This window comes from Pristiophorus japonicus, chromosome 10 (assembly GCF_044704955.1).
Source record: "Pristiophorus japonicus isolate sPriJap1 chromosome 10, sPriJap1.hap1, whole genome shotgun sequence".
NCBI lineage: Eukaryota > Metazoa > Chordata > Chondrichthyes > Pristiophoridae > Pristiophorus > Pristiophorus japonicus.
The window spans coordinates 216,690,548-216,707,178 of record NC_091986.1 but is presented as its reverse complement, the minus strand read 5'-3'; the positions used below and the strand labels follow the sequence as shown (position 1 = coordinate 216,707,178).

At 49.4% G+C, this 16,631-nt stretch overlaps 1 protein-coding gene across 3 annotated transcripts in view; it reads right to left on the bottom strand.

Moving 5' to 3' along the window:
- Positions 1-16,631, bottom strand: part of gdpd5b (glycerophosphodiester phosphodiesterase domain containing 5b) — a 284,799-nt gene that overhangs the window by 29,627 nt on the left and 238,541 nt on the right. For all 3 annotated transcript variants that reach the window (XM_070892565.1, XM_070892566.1, XM_070892567.1), the window contains exon 14: positions 9,076-9,158. In XM_070892565.1, coding sequence (XP_070748666.1) covers positions 9,076-9,158 — 83 coding nt within the window. The remainder of the gene's footprint in view (positions 1-9,075; positions 9,159-16,631) is intronic.

Sequence of the window (16,631 nt, the reverse complement as noted above, 5' to 3'; positions counted from 1 at the left end):
CATTATTAAATCCCCCTTCTCATCTTCTAAGGGACCAACATTTACTTTAGTCACTCTTTTCCGTTTTATATATCTGTAAAAGCTTTTACTATCCGTTTTTATGTTTTGTGCAAGTTTACCTTCGTAATCTATCTTTCCTTTCTTTATTGCTTTCTTAGTCATTCTTTGCTGTCGCTTAAAATTTTCCCAATCTTCTATTTTCCCACTAACCTTGGCCACCTTATACGTTTTTAATTTGATACTCTCCTTTATTTCCTTGGTTATCCACGGCTGGTTATCCCTTCTCTTACCGCCCTTCTTTTTCACGAATATATTTTTGTTGAGCACTATGAAAGAGCTCCTTAAAAGTCCTCCACTGTTCCTCAATTGTGCCGCCGACAATGAGCTGCACTGCCCTCGGTCAGCAGCCCTGAAGGTTACATATAAACCTTTGAATAATGGCGGAAAGGTAACGATCACCCGGCCCAACCTGTCCGCCACACACAACTGCAACACCCCTTGCACTGAAAACATCTACATTGCACCCCAACCGGAGCCATGCGATCTCCTGGGAGAGGCAAAAACCAGATAAAGACCCAGGCCAATTTAGGGGGGGAAAAAATCTGGAAAAATTTCTCTCCAACCCATCCAGGCGATCGAAACTAGTCCAGGAAATCACCCTGGCCGTATTCTATTCCCTGCAGTACTTACCATCATATCTGCGCCGGCCAACAAAAGGTCATCTAGTCTAATCCCAATTACCAGCTCTAGGTCCGTAACCCTGCAGGTTACGGCACTTTAAGTGCCCATCAAGCACCTTTTAAAAGTGATGAGGGTTTCTGCATCCACCACTCTTCAAGGCAGCAAGTTCCAGATCCCCACAACCCTCTGCGTAAAGAAGCCCCCTCTCAAATCCCCTCGAAACCTTCCACCAATTATCTTAAAACTATGCCCCCTCTTAATAGACCCCTCCACCAATGGAAATAGGAAATGTCACATAAACTCTCCTTAATCAGGACACAAGTACCTGGTTGTTCTGCCACCCAGAGGCAACTGAGAACACAGCACTGCAGTAATAAAGACGAGGATAGTCATTTGCCAATTACCCGTAGTCCAGGAGACAACTCGAAGTCCGTTACCCCTTCAGCAATTGACCCTCGCTAACCCAACGGCCCTCTGAGACTCTGAAGAAGAGCAGGGGAGTTCTTCCCAGTGTCCTGGACAATATCTATCGCCCAGTGTCAGCCAGTGGATAGCACTCTCTCTCACCCAAGTCAGAAGGTTGTGAGTTCAAGTCCCACTCCAGGGACTGGAACACAAAAATCTAGGCTGACACTCCCAGTGCAGTACTGATGGAGCGCCGCACTGTCGGAGGGGCAGTGCTGAGGGAGCGCCGCACTGTCGGAGGGGCAGTGCTGAGGGAGTGCCGCACTGTCGGAGGGGCAGTGCTGAGGGAGGGCCGCACTGTCGGAGGGGCAGTGCTGAGGGAGGGCCGCACTGTCGGAGGGGCAGTGTTGAGGGAGCGCCGCACTGTCGGAGGGGCAGTGCTGAGGGAGCGTCACACTGTCGGAGGTGCCGTCTTTCGGATGAGATGTCAGGTGGCTGTCAAAGATCCCATGGCACTATTTGGAAGAAGAACAGGGGAGTTATCCCCGGTGTCCTGGCCAATATTTATCCCTCAATCAATATAACAAAAACAGATTGTCTGGTCATTATCACATTGCTTGCTGTGCACAAATTGTCGGAGCTTGCTGTGCACAAATTGGCTGCCGTGTTTCCCACATTACAACAGTGGCTACACTTCAAAAGTACTTCATCAGCTGTCAAGCGTTCTGGGATGTCCGGAGGTCGTGAAAGGTGCTATATTAATGCAAGTTCTTTCTTTCTGCTCTTCTTTCATTCACAGCCAACCAGGGTTGTTCTCTTTCATCTCCCTTGTCCAGGAGAGAGAGCAAGAGAGTGGAGCATGGAGACAGAGCTGTCCCAGCATCCATAGAGCAATTGAAGGAGTTCCATTCAAAGTAGAGATTTTATTTTTGTTAAGCAAAGGGTATAAAGAGATATGGAACCAAGATGGGGTTGACGTAGGAGAGATCAGCCGTGATCTCATTGAATGGCAGAGCAGGCTCGAGGGGTGGAATGGCCTCCTTCTGTTCCTCTGTTCCCAACAGTTGCCGTCAGGCCTACTGTTTTTCTTCGCCATGAATGCAGTGTGGGCTCCTGTTGCACGTTGCCGTGTGAGGTACGCTGGACACTGAAGCTCAGTGTGGTGGAACACAGGGACTGGCCGATACCCTTCACGCTACACTGCAGTGCCTCATTCCCGACACTGACTTTCCGTGGCATATACCGATGATTTAAACTTAAATCGACAGGGGGGGGGGGGGGGGCGGGGGACAGCATGAGAATGAAATTTGCAGATGATGCAAAAATTGTCCGTGTGATTGACAGTGAGGAAGAAAGCTCCAGACTGCAGGAAGGTATCGATGGACTGGTCAGGTGGGCAGAACAGTGGAAAATGGAATTGAATCCGGAAAAGTGAGAGGTAATGCACTTGGGGAGGGGCTAACAAGGCAAGGGAATACACAGTAAATGGAAGGATACCAAGAAGTGTGGAGGAACAGAGGGACCTTGGAGTGCATGTCCACAGATTCTTGAAGGTAGCAGGACAGGTAGATAAGGTGGTTAAAAAGGCATACGGAATACTTGCCTTTATTAGCCGAGGCATGGAATACAAGAGCAGGGAGGCTATGCAACAACTGTTTACAACACTAGTTAGGTCACAGCTGGAGTACTGCGTGCCGTTCTGGTCACCACATTACAGGAAGGATGTGATTGCACTGGAGAGGGTGCAGAGGAGATTTAGGAGGATGTTGTCAGGACTGGAAAACTTTAGCTATGAGGAAAGATTGGATAGGCTGGGGTTGTTTTCCTTGGAAAAGAGGAGGCTGAGGGTAGATTTAATTGAGGTGTATAAAATTATGAGGGGCCTGGATAGAGTGGATAGGAAGGACCTATTACCCTTAGCAGAGGACTCAATAACCAGGGGGGCATCGATTTAAAGTAATTGGTAGAAGGATTAGAGGGGAGATGAAGAAACATTCCTTCACCCAGAAGGTGGTGGGGGTCTGGAACTCACTGCCTGAAAGGGTGGTAAAGACAGAAACCCTCACCACATTTAAAAAGTACTTGGATGTGCACCTGAAGTGCCGTAACCTACAGGGCTACGGACCGAGAGCTGGAAAGTGAGATTAGGCTGGGTGGCTCTTTGTCAGCCGGAGCGGACACGATGGGCCGAAATGGCCTCCTTCCGTGCTGTAAATTTCTGTGATTCGATGATTGACTCTTGGGTAAAGGGTCTGGTCAAGAGCAGCAGACAAAAGGGCCCTCGGCCTAAACTCCGGGAGTAACTCTGCCTCCAGAACCGTTCCAACATCGGTTAGCTGTAGACAAATCGCTGGAGGAAACGGGAGCTTGAAGAGGACCTTACTCTCCAGGAACACAATCTCAGGTGACTCCTTACAATAAAGAGGGAGCTTGTCTGACCACAGACCTCGAGCCCCCGGAAGAGGAGAGAAGGTTATTTAAATTCAGTCCCTTATTAAAGATCACTTAAGCAAAGTCCCTTACCGGCACAATATGCCGTCAACACGAACGAGAATTAATAACGCAGCGCAGGAGGCCATTGGGCCCACCGTGCCTGTGCCGGCTCTGTGGTAGAGTGATCTAATTAGTCCCACTCCCCCTTCCTCTTTCACCACAGCCCTGAAAAATGTTTCTTTTTTCAAACACATTTTGAAGTTCCTCATGAATCTGCTTCTGTCACCCTTTCAGCCAGCGCATTGGGGTCTAGAGTTGATCCAAGGCCTTCTGGACTCAACATCGAGTTCAACTATTTCAGACCACAACCTCTGCCTATATTTTGCGCCCTTTTTTTAAACCCCCTCCCCCGATCTTACGTATTTTCTTTTCTCTCCGTTTCCCACGGCAGCTGGTAATTATCCGGCCATTCATGTCCAATCCAGAGTCATCTGTTTCTAACTTCTGCCATTACCATCTCAAGTCGGCCCATCATCCCTCGTGTCTCTCGAATCTCTCCTGTCTTCCACCCCATCACCGACCTTCCCCGTTTGTTCTTGCTTCCCCCTCCCCCTTTCAGTGCTCCTTAAGAATCTGTTCATTTCGCACACTCGTCAGTTCTGACAAAGGGTCGTCGACCTGAAATGTTAACATTGTGTGTTTTTACTTCAGATTCCGGCTTGCTGCAGTATTTCGCTTTTGATCCAGCGTCACTCCCTTCATCACTGCTCTGACCGTGCCCCGCGACCGCTCTTCATGGCCCAGAGAGGGCGAGCATGGCCCCCAGAGCCTGCACAGCCCTCCGCGCCCCCCCCCCTCCGAGGCCAGTGACGGAGGTGCGTGAGATGCAGATCGATCGAGGCAATGGGCTTGAAATAAACCTTCCCACATTGCTGCCCCCCCCACCCCCCATCCCATAATGGACCAGTCCAGCTACTGTCGCAGGAGCATCCTGGGGTGTTCCCTTCAGGATGGGAAGGGGACACCAAAGACAAGTTTGCTTTAACCGAAACTGCCGGGTTGGAGCAAGTCACACAAAAGAGTGTAAGAATTAGGAGCAACAGTCGGCCATTCGGCCCCTCGAGCCTGCTCCGCCATTCAATACGATCATGTCTGATCATCGACCATCAACTCCACTTTCCCGCCCAATCCCATATCTTTTTATTTCCCCAGAGTTCAAAATATCCATCGATCTCGGCGTTGAATATACTCGACGCCTGAGCATCCACAGCCCTGTGGTTTTGAGATTGAGTGAAGAAATTTCTCCTAATCTCAGGGGGATTGACGGGGTAGAAGCCAAGAGGCTGCGGGGGAGAGGGGAGATGCGAGGCATTGCAAACAAACGCAGTCTTGTCCTCACCCAACAACCACACACACACACACACACACACACACACACACACACGCGGGAGTTAGTAGCTTGGGATTTGATCCCCCCCCCCCATCCCGCCCGCAAAGCATAGGGGCATTAGAGGGCAAATTGCAGCACCCCTACCTCGACCCGGGTTAGCTGTCACTGTGCAGGCCTGGGGGCGATCCAGGAGCCTGTTGACACTGCACGTCGCAGTAGCATAGCAAGTGGGGGGAGGGAAGGAGGAGGGAATGGGGTGGGGTGGGGGGAGGGAAGGAGGGAATGGGGTGGGGTGGGGTGGGGCGAGGGAGAGGATGCAGGAGGTCGAGGGAGCGGGAGGTCGAGGGAGCAGGGGACGGGTTATCCCATTGTACTCTTAGCCTCAGGGCCCTCACTGAGCGTCCAGCAGCAAGACTCTCTCCCGTGCCCCCGCCCCTCTTTCTCACCCCCCCCCCCCCCAGTTGCCCCCACAACAGTGCAAAGGTCAATCAGAAGTGTCAGCATTACCTGATCAAGTGATAACTGTGAGATGCCAGAATGCAGCAGAGAGAGAGAGAGAGAAGGCGAGAAGGAGAGGTGGAGAAAGAGCAGGAAGATACACGTCAGTGAAAAGCAGAAAAAAGGAGGAAGGGGAAACAAATGGAAAAATGTGAATGCCAGGAGCTCGAAGGGGCGTCGCTGAACATTTCCAGGAACTAGCGTTGAATTTAATATTGACAAAAAATTCAAACAATGTGTTTGGGTTTTTTTTTAAAAACATTAAGTTTTTTTTTTAAATCAAGTCATTATTTTCCGTTGTGGGATGTCTCGGCGAACAAAGATACGGAAATGTATTGAACGATACCCCAAGTCATTCCTTTGTGGCTGCACTTTAGTCGCACCATGCCCACAATGCCCCCTTCGAGCCCAGCCCAGCTCCCCCTACGTCCCTGGATCTTGGCAACTCCACAATCAGGGGTAGGGGACTGGTGTGGGGGCTCTTGCTCAAGCTGGGGCTCGCCGGGTCCAATTCCCCCTCCTTCTCTCGCTCACCAGCAAACGGAGGGTGAAGGAATGTTCTTTGGGAGGGGCAACATCAAATAGGAAAAGGCCTATTTGTACCCCTCCCTCACACCTTCACGTGCCAATGTCCCTGTTGGCAGTCGGCTCCATATATTCTGCCCGGAATCAGGGGCACACTATGTTGCAGACATGACCAGGCCCTGTTATAGGCCCAAGCCATTTTTTAATTATCATTTGCTTGCTGGGATGTGAGCGTCGCTAGCAAAGGCCGGCGTTTAGCGCCTGTCCCGAAATTGCTCTCGAGAAGGTGGTGGTGAGCTGCCTTGAACCGTCGCGGTCCCGTGCGGTGAAGGTACGCCCGACAGTGCTGCTAGGCAGAGAGTTCCAGGATTTTCCCTCCACAGCCACGATGAAGGAATGTTCCGGGCCCAGTTACAGGCCCGCACCACGGCCTCCCATCGCTTCAGGCTGCATCAATCCCCGAGTGTACACTTACGTTGGGGTTGAAGCATGCAACAAAAAACCCCCCCCAAAAAGTGCAAATGACAGCAGAGACAGACGGGGTCACCCCCAAAACCCAGCGTGGGGAAAAAGCACACACTTACCCACCGACACGAGCGGGGCAAATGGACGTTGCCAGTAGGAAGACGGACTCTCGCGCCCACCCACCCAGCCAAGCAATGGACACACCTACCAACACCGTCAAGAACACAGACAGACACTTCCCGCGAGCAAACACGGACACAGACTCACAAAGCTTCACCGAGACACTGAAAGTTGTGGGAAGGGGTTTGGGCCATTGGGATCGTACACGATGGCCGTGAGTGAGAGGTGATTTTATTGAAAACGTATACAATTCTGAGGGGGCTTGACAGGGTAGATGCAGAGAGGATGTTTCCCCCTCATGGGGGACTCTAGAACTCGGGGGCATAGTCTGAGAATAAAGGGTCGCCCATTTAAAACTGAGATGAGGAGGAATTTCTTCTCTGAGGGTTGTAAATCTGTGGAATCCTCTGCCCCAGAGAGCTGTGGAGGCTGGGTCATTGAATATATTTAAGGTGGAGATAGAGAGATTTTTGAACGATAAGGGAGTCAAGGGTTATGGGGAGAGGGCAGGGAAGTGGAGTTGAGGCCAAGATCAGATCCGCCATGATCTTATTGACTGGCGGAGCAGGCTCGAGGGGCCAAGTGGCCGACTCCTGCTCCTATTTCTTATGTTCTTATGAATAGGAAGGTTTTTGGCTCCTTGGCATTCTGTGCAGTACAACGGATCCGAAAGGATTTGGCCCATTGAGATTAATGATGGTGAAGGGTTATTTCCTGCCTCACTAGCCTGTTTCTGGGAGGATCGCCAAGAGTCTCCTGGCCCTTGAAGTGCCTGGAATTTTTCTTCCCATCCAGTCAGGGAAGAGCGAGACCCCACACATCCCCCACCCCGACCCCCACCCAGGTGGTACAAGGTCTCGGACCAAGACAAACCACGGAAGGGCTGGAGACGAGACTCCCTGCACACCATCGTGCAGAGTCAAGGAGGTCTCAAGACCTTGGGTCAGTGGGAGGTGGTACCACAGGCCTTTGACGGTCCTGCAGTCCAGCTGGGGAAAAGGACCAGGCCTCTCAATCCTCGGGGCCTGTGTAAGGTGCTGGTGCTGCCAGACTCTGGGCTCGATGGCGCTCAATAACCGGCTGCACACCAAATATCGAACCATCAAGACCGCGTCGACAAGCCGCAGATACCTCACGGTTTTACACCGGCCAGGAACACCAAGCTTGCGCTCGGGGCCCACATACATCATGGACAAGATCACGGCACTCATTCAGCTGCTTCACTCCATCCCCTTTCCTTCTCTCCCTTGCCTCCTTCTCCCTCTCACCCCATCTCTCTCCTCCCCTCCCTCCCGTCTACCTCCATTCTCTCCCTCTATCCCCCTTGCTCCCTCTCTCCCTCCATTTCCCCCTCTTCCCAAATCTGCCTTTTTACCTCGGTCTTTCTATCCCTCTTTCGCGCTCTCCCTCCCAGTTTCCCTTGCTCTGTCTCCATGGCGCCCTCCCACTGTGAAATGCCCTGCAGCCACTCACTGCTAACCTTATACGAAGGGTGAAGACGTGAGTTGAGGTCCCAGGGGCCTCTCAGCACACGCCTGTGATCTCTGCAGCCACCATGGCAATTTCTGGATGGTTTGGAGAACTTGTGGGTGCTATTCTAAAGCAGGGTTACCACCACTTGGTAGATTATGGCCATCACCCAATATACTAACTCCTTCCATCTCCTGTTTGTAATGTATGCCCCTGTGAATATGCTCACAGGTTTGTAGAGCTGTTGCATTGTGAGTGGCTTAGCCAGTCACGTGATGTTCACAAGACTCAATAAAACCCCAGCCAGTTAGGTCCAGGGGATCCACGATGAGGTATGCAGTTGTGAGCCTAGTGGATGAACTGGTAATGTGTCATGTGATTGTTAAACCTTTGTTAATAAACCAACTAGTTCTTAATAGCAATGTGTTGCTATGAATTCTTAAGCAAAGTCCATGAACCAAATACACTATACCGGTTAACGAGGAGTAGTTGAGCAGACTAGGCCTATATTCCCTAGAATTTAGCAGAATGAGAGGTGATCGCATTGAAATATACAAAATTCTTACAGGGCTTGACAGGGTAGATGCAGGGAGGATGTTTCCCCCCGGGCTGGGGAGTCGAGAACCAGGGGTCACAGTCTCAGGATAAGAGGTCGGCCATTTAGGACTGAGATGAGGAGGAATTTCTTCACTCCAAGGGAATCTTTGTAATTTTGTACCCCCGAGGGCTATGGAGGCTCAGTCTTTGAGCATATTCAAGGCTGAGATCGATAGATTTTGGAACTCTAGGGGAAATCGAGGGATATGGGGACCGGGCGGGAAATTGGAGTTGAGGTCGAAGATCAGCCATGATCTTACTGAATAGCGGAGCAGGCTCGAGTCTCCGCCTCCTAATTCTTATGTTCTTATTAATGGGCCAGCAAAAACAAGAACGACGCAACAGAAACCCTTCCAGCGACGACAACACAGGATAACATCAACTCCATTGCAGTGGCAAACAAGGACAGGGTGAACAGTGTTTCCCAAGGCAGCGTGCGTCATGCAAAGCAAAATAAACAGACAGTATAAAAGGCACACAATATCACTCACTTTTGCAAAATGAATATTCCCACCACGATGGTGATTGAAATGATGTCAGACGTTATCCAGATCACGTAGTATTCATCGGGCGTCTGCAGGAGGAGGAGGAGGAGATTAAACTCTTTAAATTCCTGGGATCACATGGTGCTGGGGCATCAAACTATTCTCAATTAAACACACACATCTCCCTTTCAAACACTCCCAGGGCAGGTACAGCACGGGGTTAGGTATAGAGTAAAGCTCCCTCTACACTGTCCCATCAAACACTCCCAGGGCAGGTACAGCATGGGGTTAGATACAGAGTAAAGCTCCCTCTACACTGTCCCATCAAACACTCCCAGGGCAGGTACAGCATGGGGTTAGATACAGAGTAAAGCTCCCTCTACACTGTCCCATCAAACACTCCCAGGGCAGGTACAGCACGGGGTTAGATACAGAGTAAAGCTCCCTCTACACTGTCCCACCAAACACTCCTAGCCCATGTACAGCACAGGTTAGATACAGAGTAAAGCTCCCTCTACACTGTCCCATCAAACACTCCCAGGGCAGGTACAGCACGGGGTTAGATACAGAGTAAAGCTCCCTCTACACTGTCCCATCAAACACTCCCAGGGCAGGTACAGCACGGGGTTAGATACAGAATAAAGCTCCCTCTACACAGTCCCATCAAACACTCCCAGGGCAGGTACAGCACGGGTTAGATACAGAGTAAAGCTCCCTCTACACTGTCCCATCAAACACTCCCAGGGCAGGTACAGCACGGGGTTAGATACAGAGTAAAGCTCCCTCTACACTGTCCCATCAAACACTCCCAGGGCAGGTACAGCACGGGGTTAGATACAGAGTAAAGCTCCCTCTACACTGTCCCATCAAACACTCCCAGGGCAGGTACAGCACGAGGTTAGATACAGAGTAAAGCTCCCTCTACACTGTCCCATCAAACACTCCCAGGACAGGTACAGCACGGGGTTAGATACAGAGTAAAGCTCCCTCTACACTGTCCCATCAAACACTCCCAGGGCAGGTACAGCACGGGGTTAGATACAGAGTAAAGCTCTTAAAAGAGGGGCCCTTACACGTGTTCACACTGGAGCGCACAAGAATAAAGACGCACAATTACAGTGATCACATCAAAGGGGTTCAGCTGGCAAAGTGAATCAGACTTTGCCTCCTAATCACCCAGATCGAGGCGGCTTCTAACAATCTAATTAGAGCGGGACCCGGAGATGTCGGTGTGTGTGGGAGGCCTTGGGGAGGGGGGGGGGGGGGGGATGTGAGGGACTGGTGAAAAGGCTCCGACAGGCGTGACCTTCTGTAACACAAAAGAACAACAGCTGGCCTCCTGCGCACAGATTGCAAATCAGCCTCAGGGAAATTGTAGGGACAAATGAAAGACATCCCGACGGAGACCGAAAGGGATTAATTACAAGGACCACCCCTCCCCCCCCACCCGCTCCTGCAACCCTCCCCTGTCTCCCTCCTCCAGCGCCTGCATTGTTCACAGAGGAGCGTGGTGTTCGGACAGCTCGCTTCTGTTCATGTGCCTGTCGAAGGCAAGCTCGCTTTGCAAGAAGGTCCCTGCCAACTCTCCGCAACAAAGGGCACAATCGGGGCCTCCCAAAGGGTTGCCAACCCTCCCTGGTGTCCCCAGGAATCGAAGATTAATCGCCAGGACACTCCGCCATGAGTAAAACACTGGGGAGGAAAATCATAGCGGGGGTATCACCTTAAAATCAGAGGTAGGCCTGTAATATATCGTTCTGGCTAGTGGACCATTTGCTCCACCTACTGGATTACTGTGGTAGTACAGAGAAGGTGGTTCACTCGGTTGATTCCGGAGATGAGGAAAGGTTGAGTAGGTTTGGACCTCTACTCATTGGAGTTCAGAAGAATGAGAGGTGATCTTACCGAAACATATAAGATTATGAGGGGGCTTGACAAGGTGGATGCAGAGAGGATGTTTCCATTGATGGGGGAGACTAGAACTAGGGGGCATAATCTTAGAATAAGGGGCCACCCATTTAAAACAGAGATGAGGAGGAATTTCTTCTCTCAGAGGGTTGTAAATCTGTGAAATTCGCTGCCTAGGAGAGCTGTGGAAGCCGGGACATGGAATAAAGTTGACAGAAATAGACAGTTTCTTAACCGATTAGGGATTAAGGGGTTATGGGGAGCGGGCAGGGAAGTGGACCTGAGTCCATGATCGGATCAGCCATGATCGTATTAAATGGCGGAGCAGGTTCGAGGGGCCTGATCATGACCGGTCACCTTACAAGTTCCTGTGTTAATAGCCATCTTGGGAACTGTGTGCATTTGTGATGTTGTAAGGAATATATCACATTGGCGATGAAGGATGGGATAATCGGATACCCTAGCTGAAATTTGTGTTGGTGGATGATTCCAGCCAAACAGAGACACTTAGTGTTGCAGAACAACTAAAAATCCAAGTAAATTATAAGCACACTTGGCTGAACTGCCAGAGTCCAGATGGCCACACCTATGGGAATAATAGGGCACTTGGGTGAATTCTATTGCGACCGAGAGACTTTCAGAGCGTATGTGGAGCGGCTAGAAATGTCTTTTACCGCGAATAGTATCATCGAAGTCCCCGATGATGAAAACCGTAACCGGGTGGTGTCGGAAAGAAAACGAGCTATTTCCCTGACTGAAGCAGGCCCAGAGGTGTATGAAACCCTGAAAAATATGATTGTTCCCGTCAATCCAAAGGACACATCACTAACAGAGATTCTAACCAAGTTAGAACAGCACTACAGTCCTGAGCCCCTGGAAATTGCTGAAAGTTATCGGTTTGGAATATGAAATCAATTACTTGACGAGAGTATCAATAAAGAAGCTATCTATTCATTGTCATTTCGGAAACTTTCAGGATCGAGCATTACGTGACCGCTTTGCTTGTAGGATGTAAAATGAAGCGACAGAAGAAAGTTATTGACAACTCCTAACTTGACTTTTTATTTAGCTTGTCAGACAGCTATGTCGATGGACATGGCTGACCAATATCCCTGAGAATTTCATACCATTTCCAGTCGTCAAACAACCGAAGTGAATCGCCTGCAGGTTAAAAGTAAAAGGCAGTTGGGCCCCAAGACCTCAGCAACTGGCCACAGTAAAAATACATTGCAGTCGTGCTATCGGTTCCTGGGACAACACATTGCCTTCATATATGGACAACTTTGAGCAGAGTGTTTTTTCTACATGAAAACTGGGCATCTTGCAAAGGCATGCCGACTGAAGAGTAAACCAACTTTCAAGTCTGTAAGTAGAAATACCCAGAGACTATATAGCATGGAAGAAAAACAACAGGATGAAGAGATACACGTCATCAGGAGCACAAAGGGATCCAACAGCGATTCGAAAAGTATCATCCAAGTAGATGTTGCAGGAATCAAGATACCTATGGAAATCGGCATTGGTGTATCCGTGAGCATAGTACTGGAATCACTATATCTCAGCAAGTTGCGTGATTTCTCATTGGAGAAATCCAAGGTAGAGCTGCGAGGCTACTCAAGAGAACATTCCTGTGGTAGGCGGTATCACCATACCGGTGAAATACAAGGATCAATTTCAGAGTTTGCCTCTCTTAGTAGTAGCAGGAGACAAGCCTGCCTTACTAGGAAGAAATTGGTTGGGATCACTGAAACTGGATTGGAGAGAGATTTTTCGTGTTGAAATAAGATTTGCATCGAAGGATGATGTCATCGAGAAGTATCTGAAGGTGTTGTGCGAAACAGGCAGTCCGATCCGAGGTTTCAAGGCAAGTGTCAGGGTACAGAAGGACGCTAGACCAGTTTACTGCAAGCCACGTCCCATACCATACGCACTCAAGGAAAAAGTTGAGCAAGAACTCAAAAGACTAGAGACTGAGAACATTATCTCTAAGATAGATCTATGTAATTGAGCTACACCTATTGTTGTACCTAAGTCAGATGGTAAGGTAAGATTGTGTGATGATTATAAAGTAACCGCAAACCAGGTTCTAGAGGGTAATCTCCCCAATACATTGCCAAATGTAGAAGATTTGTTCACAACACTGGCAGGTGGTCAGACCTTCTCAATGTTGGATCTTACAAATGCCTACTTACAGCTTGAACTAGATGAGGAGTCCAAGTCTAGGCCGATATCAATTTAATAGGCTACCATTTGGAGTGTCGTCCACCCCTGCCATATTCCAAGGGGTGATGAACCAGATTTTGCAAGGCATTGAAGGGGTAGTATGTTATTTAGATGACATACTAATTTCAGCAACAAACAGGCAAATCCATAACAACATATTGAATGAAGTACTCAAATGGCTAGAGAAGCACAGAGTACGAGTGACTGCTCACAAGTGTGAGTTATTTCAAACTCAGTGGACTACTTAGGGCACAGTAGACAAATAGCCAATCAGAAATGCACCCACTCCCTTGAATGTCACTGAACTTCGATCAATTTTGGGCCTTTTGAACTATTATGGGAAGTTCCGGCCAAATTTAGCTAGTGTTACATCCACTGAATGAACTGTTGAAAAAACAGGTCCATTGGAAGTGGTCAGACGAATGCGACACAGCATTCAAGGAGTGTAAAAGTCATTTGGTAGCGAGCACCATGTTAGTTCACTATGACGTATCTAAAGAGAATCATGATAGAGGTAGAGTAAAAGAGAGAAGTGTGAAATTAAATCAGAAGGTGAGAGTGAAGAATCATCACCATAAATGGGTCAAGTGGTTACCAGGAAGAGTGGTGAAGATCTTCGCACATATTTGGTCAAGATGTTTGATCATGGACAGGTTAGATTTGTTCACATTTTACCAACAGACGTGAAAGTAATTGAAGGGGGGAAGGATTCAATTATTTCTGACTCATCAAATGTACTGGAAACAAGTCCAAGAGAAAGTCAGAATTTAAGTCCGAGTCCGAGTCAGACAGAGAAACAGTCTGAAGTTGTAGAGAATTCAAAGGTAGATCAAAGGTATTCCTTGAAGGAAAACTTTCCTCAGGATCAGCCTCGAATGAGTCCAAGTTCGACACCATGTTTGGAAGGTTCTGCTCGAGAGCGAAAGTATCCTCTTCAAACAGAAAACCAGTGGCCAAGCTTGATTTGTAAATATGGCAAAATAAGTCCATATCTTTTGTTATGTATAACCATGGAAGTTATGTATGATGATTGTTATAATTACTTCTTCATTAAGGAGGGAGAAGTGTAATATAGAGCTCCCCCTAGTGGGCTATTGCTTCACCTAGTGGACTACTGCAGTAATGCAGCTATTGCTGTTTACAATAATAAAGGTATCAGGTGACAGGTCACCTGACCAGTTCCTGTGTTCATAGCTACCTTGGGAAGTCTGTGTGTTTGTGATATTGTAAGGAAGATATGCGGCTGTTCAGGGGTGATGTCAGGAAGCATTTCTTCACACACAGGGTAGTGGAAATCTGGAACACTCCCCCCAAAATGCTGCAGGGGCTGGAAGGGGGATCAATTGATAATTTCAGAACTGAGATTTTGTTAGGCAGGGGATAAAAGGTTACTGAACCAAGGCCCGAGTGCCTGAATGGCCAGCTCCTGTTCGTGTCGAAGTACACCAGTAACTCTGTGCCATTTCCACATCCCTCTGTCTCTCCCACACCCAGCCCCCACAGCCCCGTCTCTGCTCCATCTCTCCCCGCCTCCCTCCGTCTCTCCACATCTCACCCCTCCCCCTCGCCCCTGCGCGCCCCTCTCTCTTTCAGAGGGGACAGAGTGTAGTGTAACAAAATTTGCAGATGACACAAAGATTAGTGGGAAAGCGGGTTGTGTAGAGGACACAGAGAGGCTGCAAAGAGATTTAGATAGGTTAAGCGAATGGGCTAAGGTTTGGCAGATGGAATACAGTGTCGGAAAATGTGAGGTCATCCACCTTGGGAAAAAAAAAAAACAGTAAAAGGGAATATTATCTGAATGGGGAGAAATTACAACATGCTGCGGTGCAGAGGGACCTGGGGGTCCTTGTGCATGAAATTCTTTTAGAGTCTACCTGCAAAACATAAACATTAAACTGTGCCACCCGACCTGGGTGACACACCAGACATTTACAAGGCCCTTTTTTTCCTTTTTTTGGTTTTTTTTTTTGGGCACTAAAATCACAATTTTTCCAGGAAGGGGACACTAAAAACACCGGCAATTAAAACAAATTAAACTTTAAAACGTAAAATCAAATTAAAATTTGGTTGCCGGGCGTGATGATGCACTCCAGTCCCTCCGGTGCCCACCTCTCGCGGAAGGCCGCGAGCGTACCGGTGGACACCGCGTGCTCCATCTCCAAGGACACCCTGGACCGGATGCAAGAGCGGAAGAGAGGCAGGCAGTCAGGTTGAACGACCCCCTCGACCGCCCGCTGCCTGGACCGGCTGATGGCACCCTTGGCCGTGCCCAGGAGCAGTCCTACGAGGAGGCCTTCGGACCTACCCGCTCCCCTCCGCACAGGGTGCCCAAAGATCAGGAGAGTGGGACTGAAGTGCAGCCAGAATTTCAGGAGCAGCCCCTTCAAATAATAAAACAGGGGCTGCAACCTTGTGCATTCCATAAAAACATGGAACACGGACTCTTCCAGACCGCAGAAATTGCAGGCGGCCTGGGAGTCCGTGAACCGACTTAAAAATTTGTTGCACGGCACTGCTCCGTGCACCACCCTCCAGGCCAAGTCCCCGATGAATAATGGGAGGACCCCTGCGTAGAGTGCCCTCCATCGGGGACCCCCGCCTCCTCCGGGCGGCAAGATGGTACGCCATGGCGTGTCCGGACGGCTGGCGAGGATGGCAAAGTTGAGGGTATGCAGGAGCAGCCCGTACAGGAAACCCCTCCGCGCAGAACTGAAAGGCACGAAGGGGATTTCCCCGAGGCGGCTCAAGTTGTGAGGCGCTCCTTGTGCATGAATCCCAAAAAGTTAGTTTGCAGGTGCAGCAGGTAATCAGGAAGGCGAATGGAATGTTGGCCTTCATTGCGAGAGGGATGCAGTACAAAAGCAGGGAGGTCCTGCTGCAACTGTATAGGGTATTGGTGAGGCCGCACCTGGAGTACTGCGTGCAGTTTTGGTCACCTTACTTAAGGAAGGATATACTAGCCTTGGAGGGGGTACAGAGACGATTCACTAGGCTGATTCCGGAGATGAGGGGGTTACCTTATGATGATAGATTGAGTAGACTGGGTCTTTACTCGTTGGAGTTCGGAAGGATGAGGGGTGATCTTATAGAAACATTTAAAATAATGAAAGGGATAGACAAGATAGAGGCAGAGAGGTTGTTTCCACTGGTCGGGGAGACTAGAACTAGGGGGCACAGCCTCAAAATACGGGGGAGCCAATTTAAAACCAAGTTGAGAAGGAATTTCTTCTCCCAGAGGGTTGTGAATCTATGGAATTCTCTGCCCAAGGAAGCAGTTGAGGCTAGCTCATTGAATGTATTCAAATCACAGATAGATAGATTTTTAACCAATAAGGGAATTAAGGGTTATGGGGAGAGGGCGGGTAAGTGGAGCTGAGTCCACGGCCAGATCAGCCATGATCTTGTTGAATGGCGGAGCAGGCTCGAGG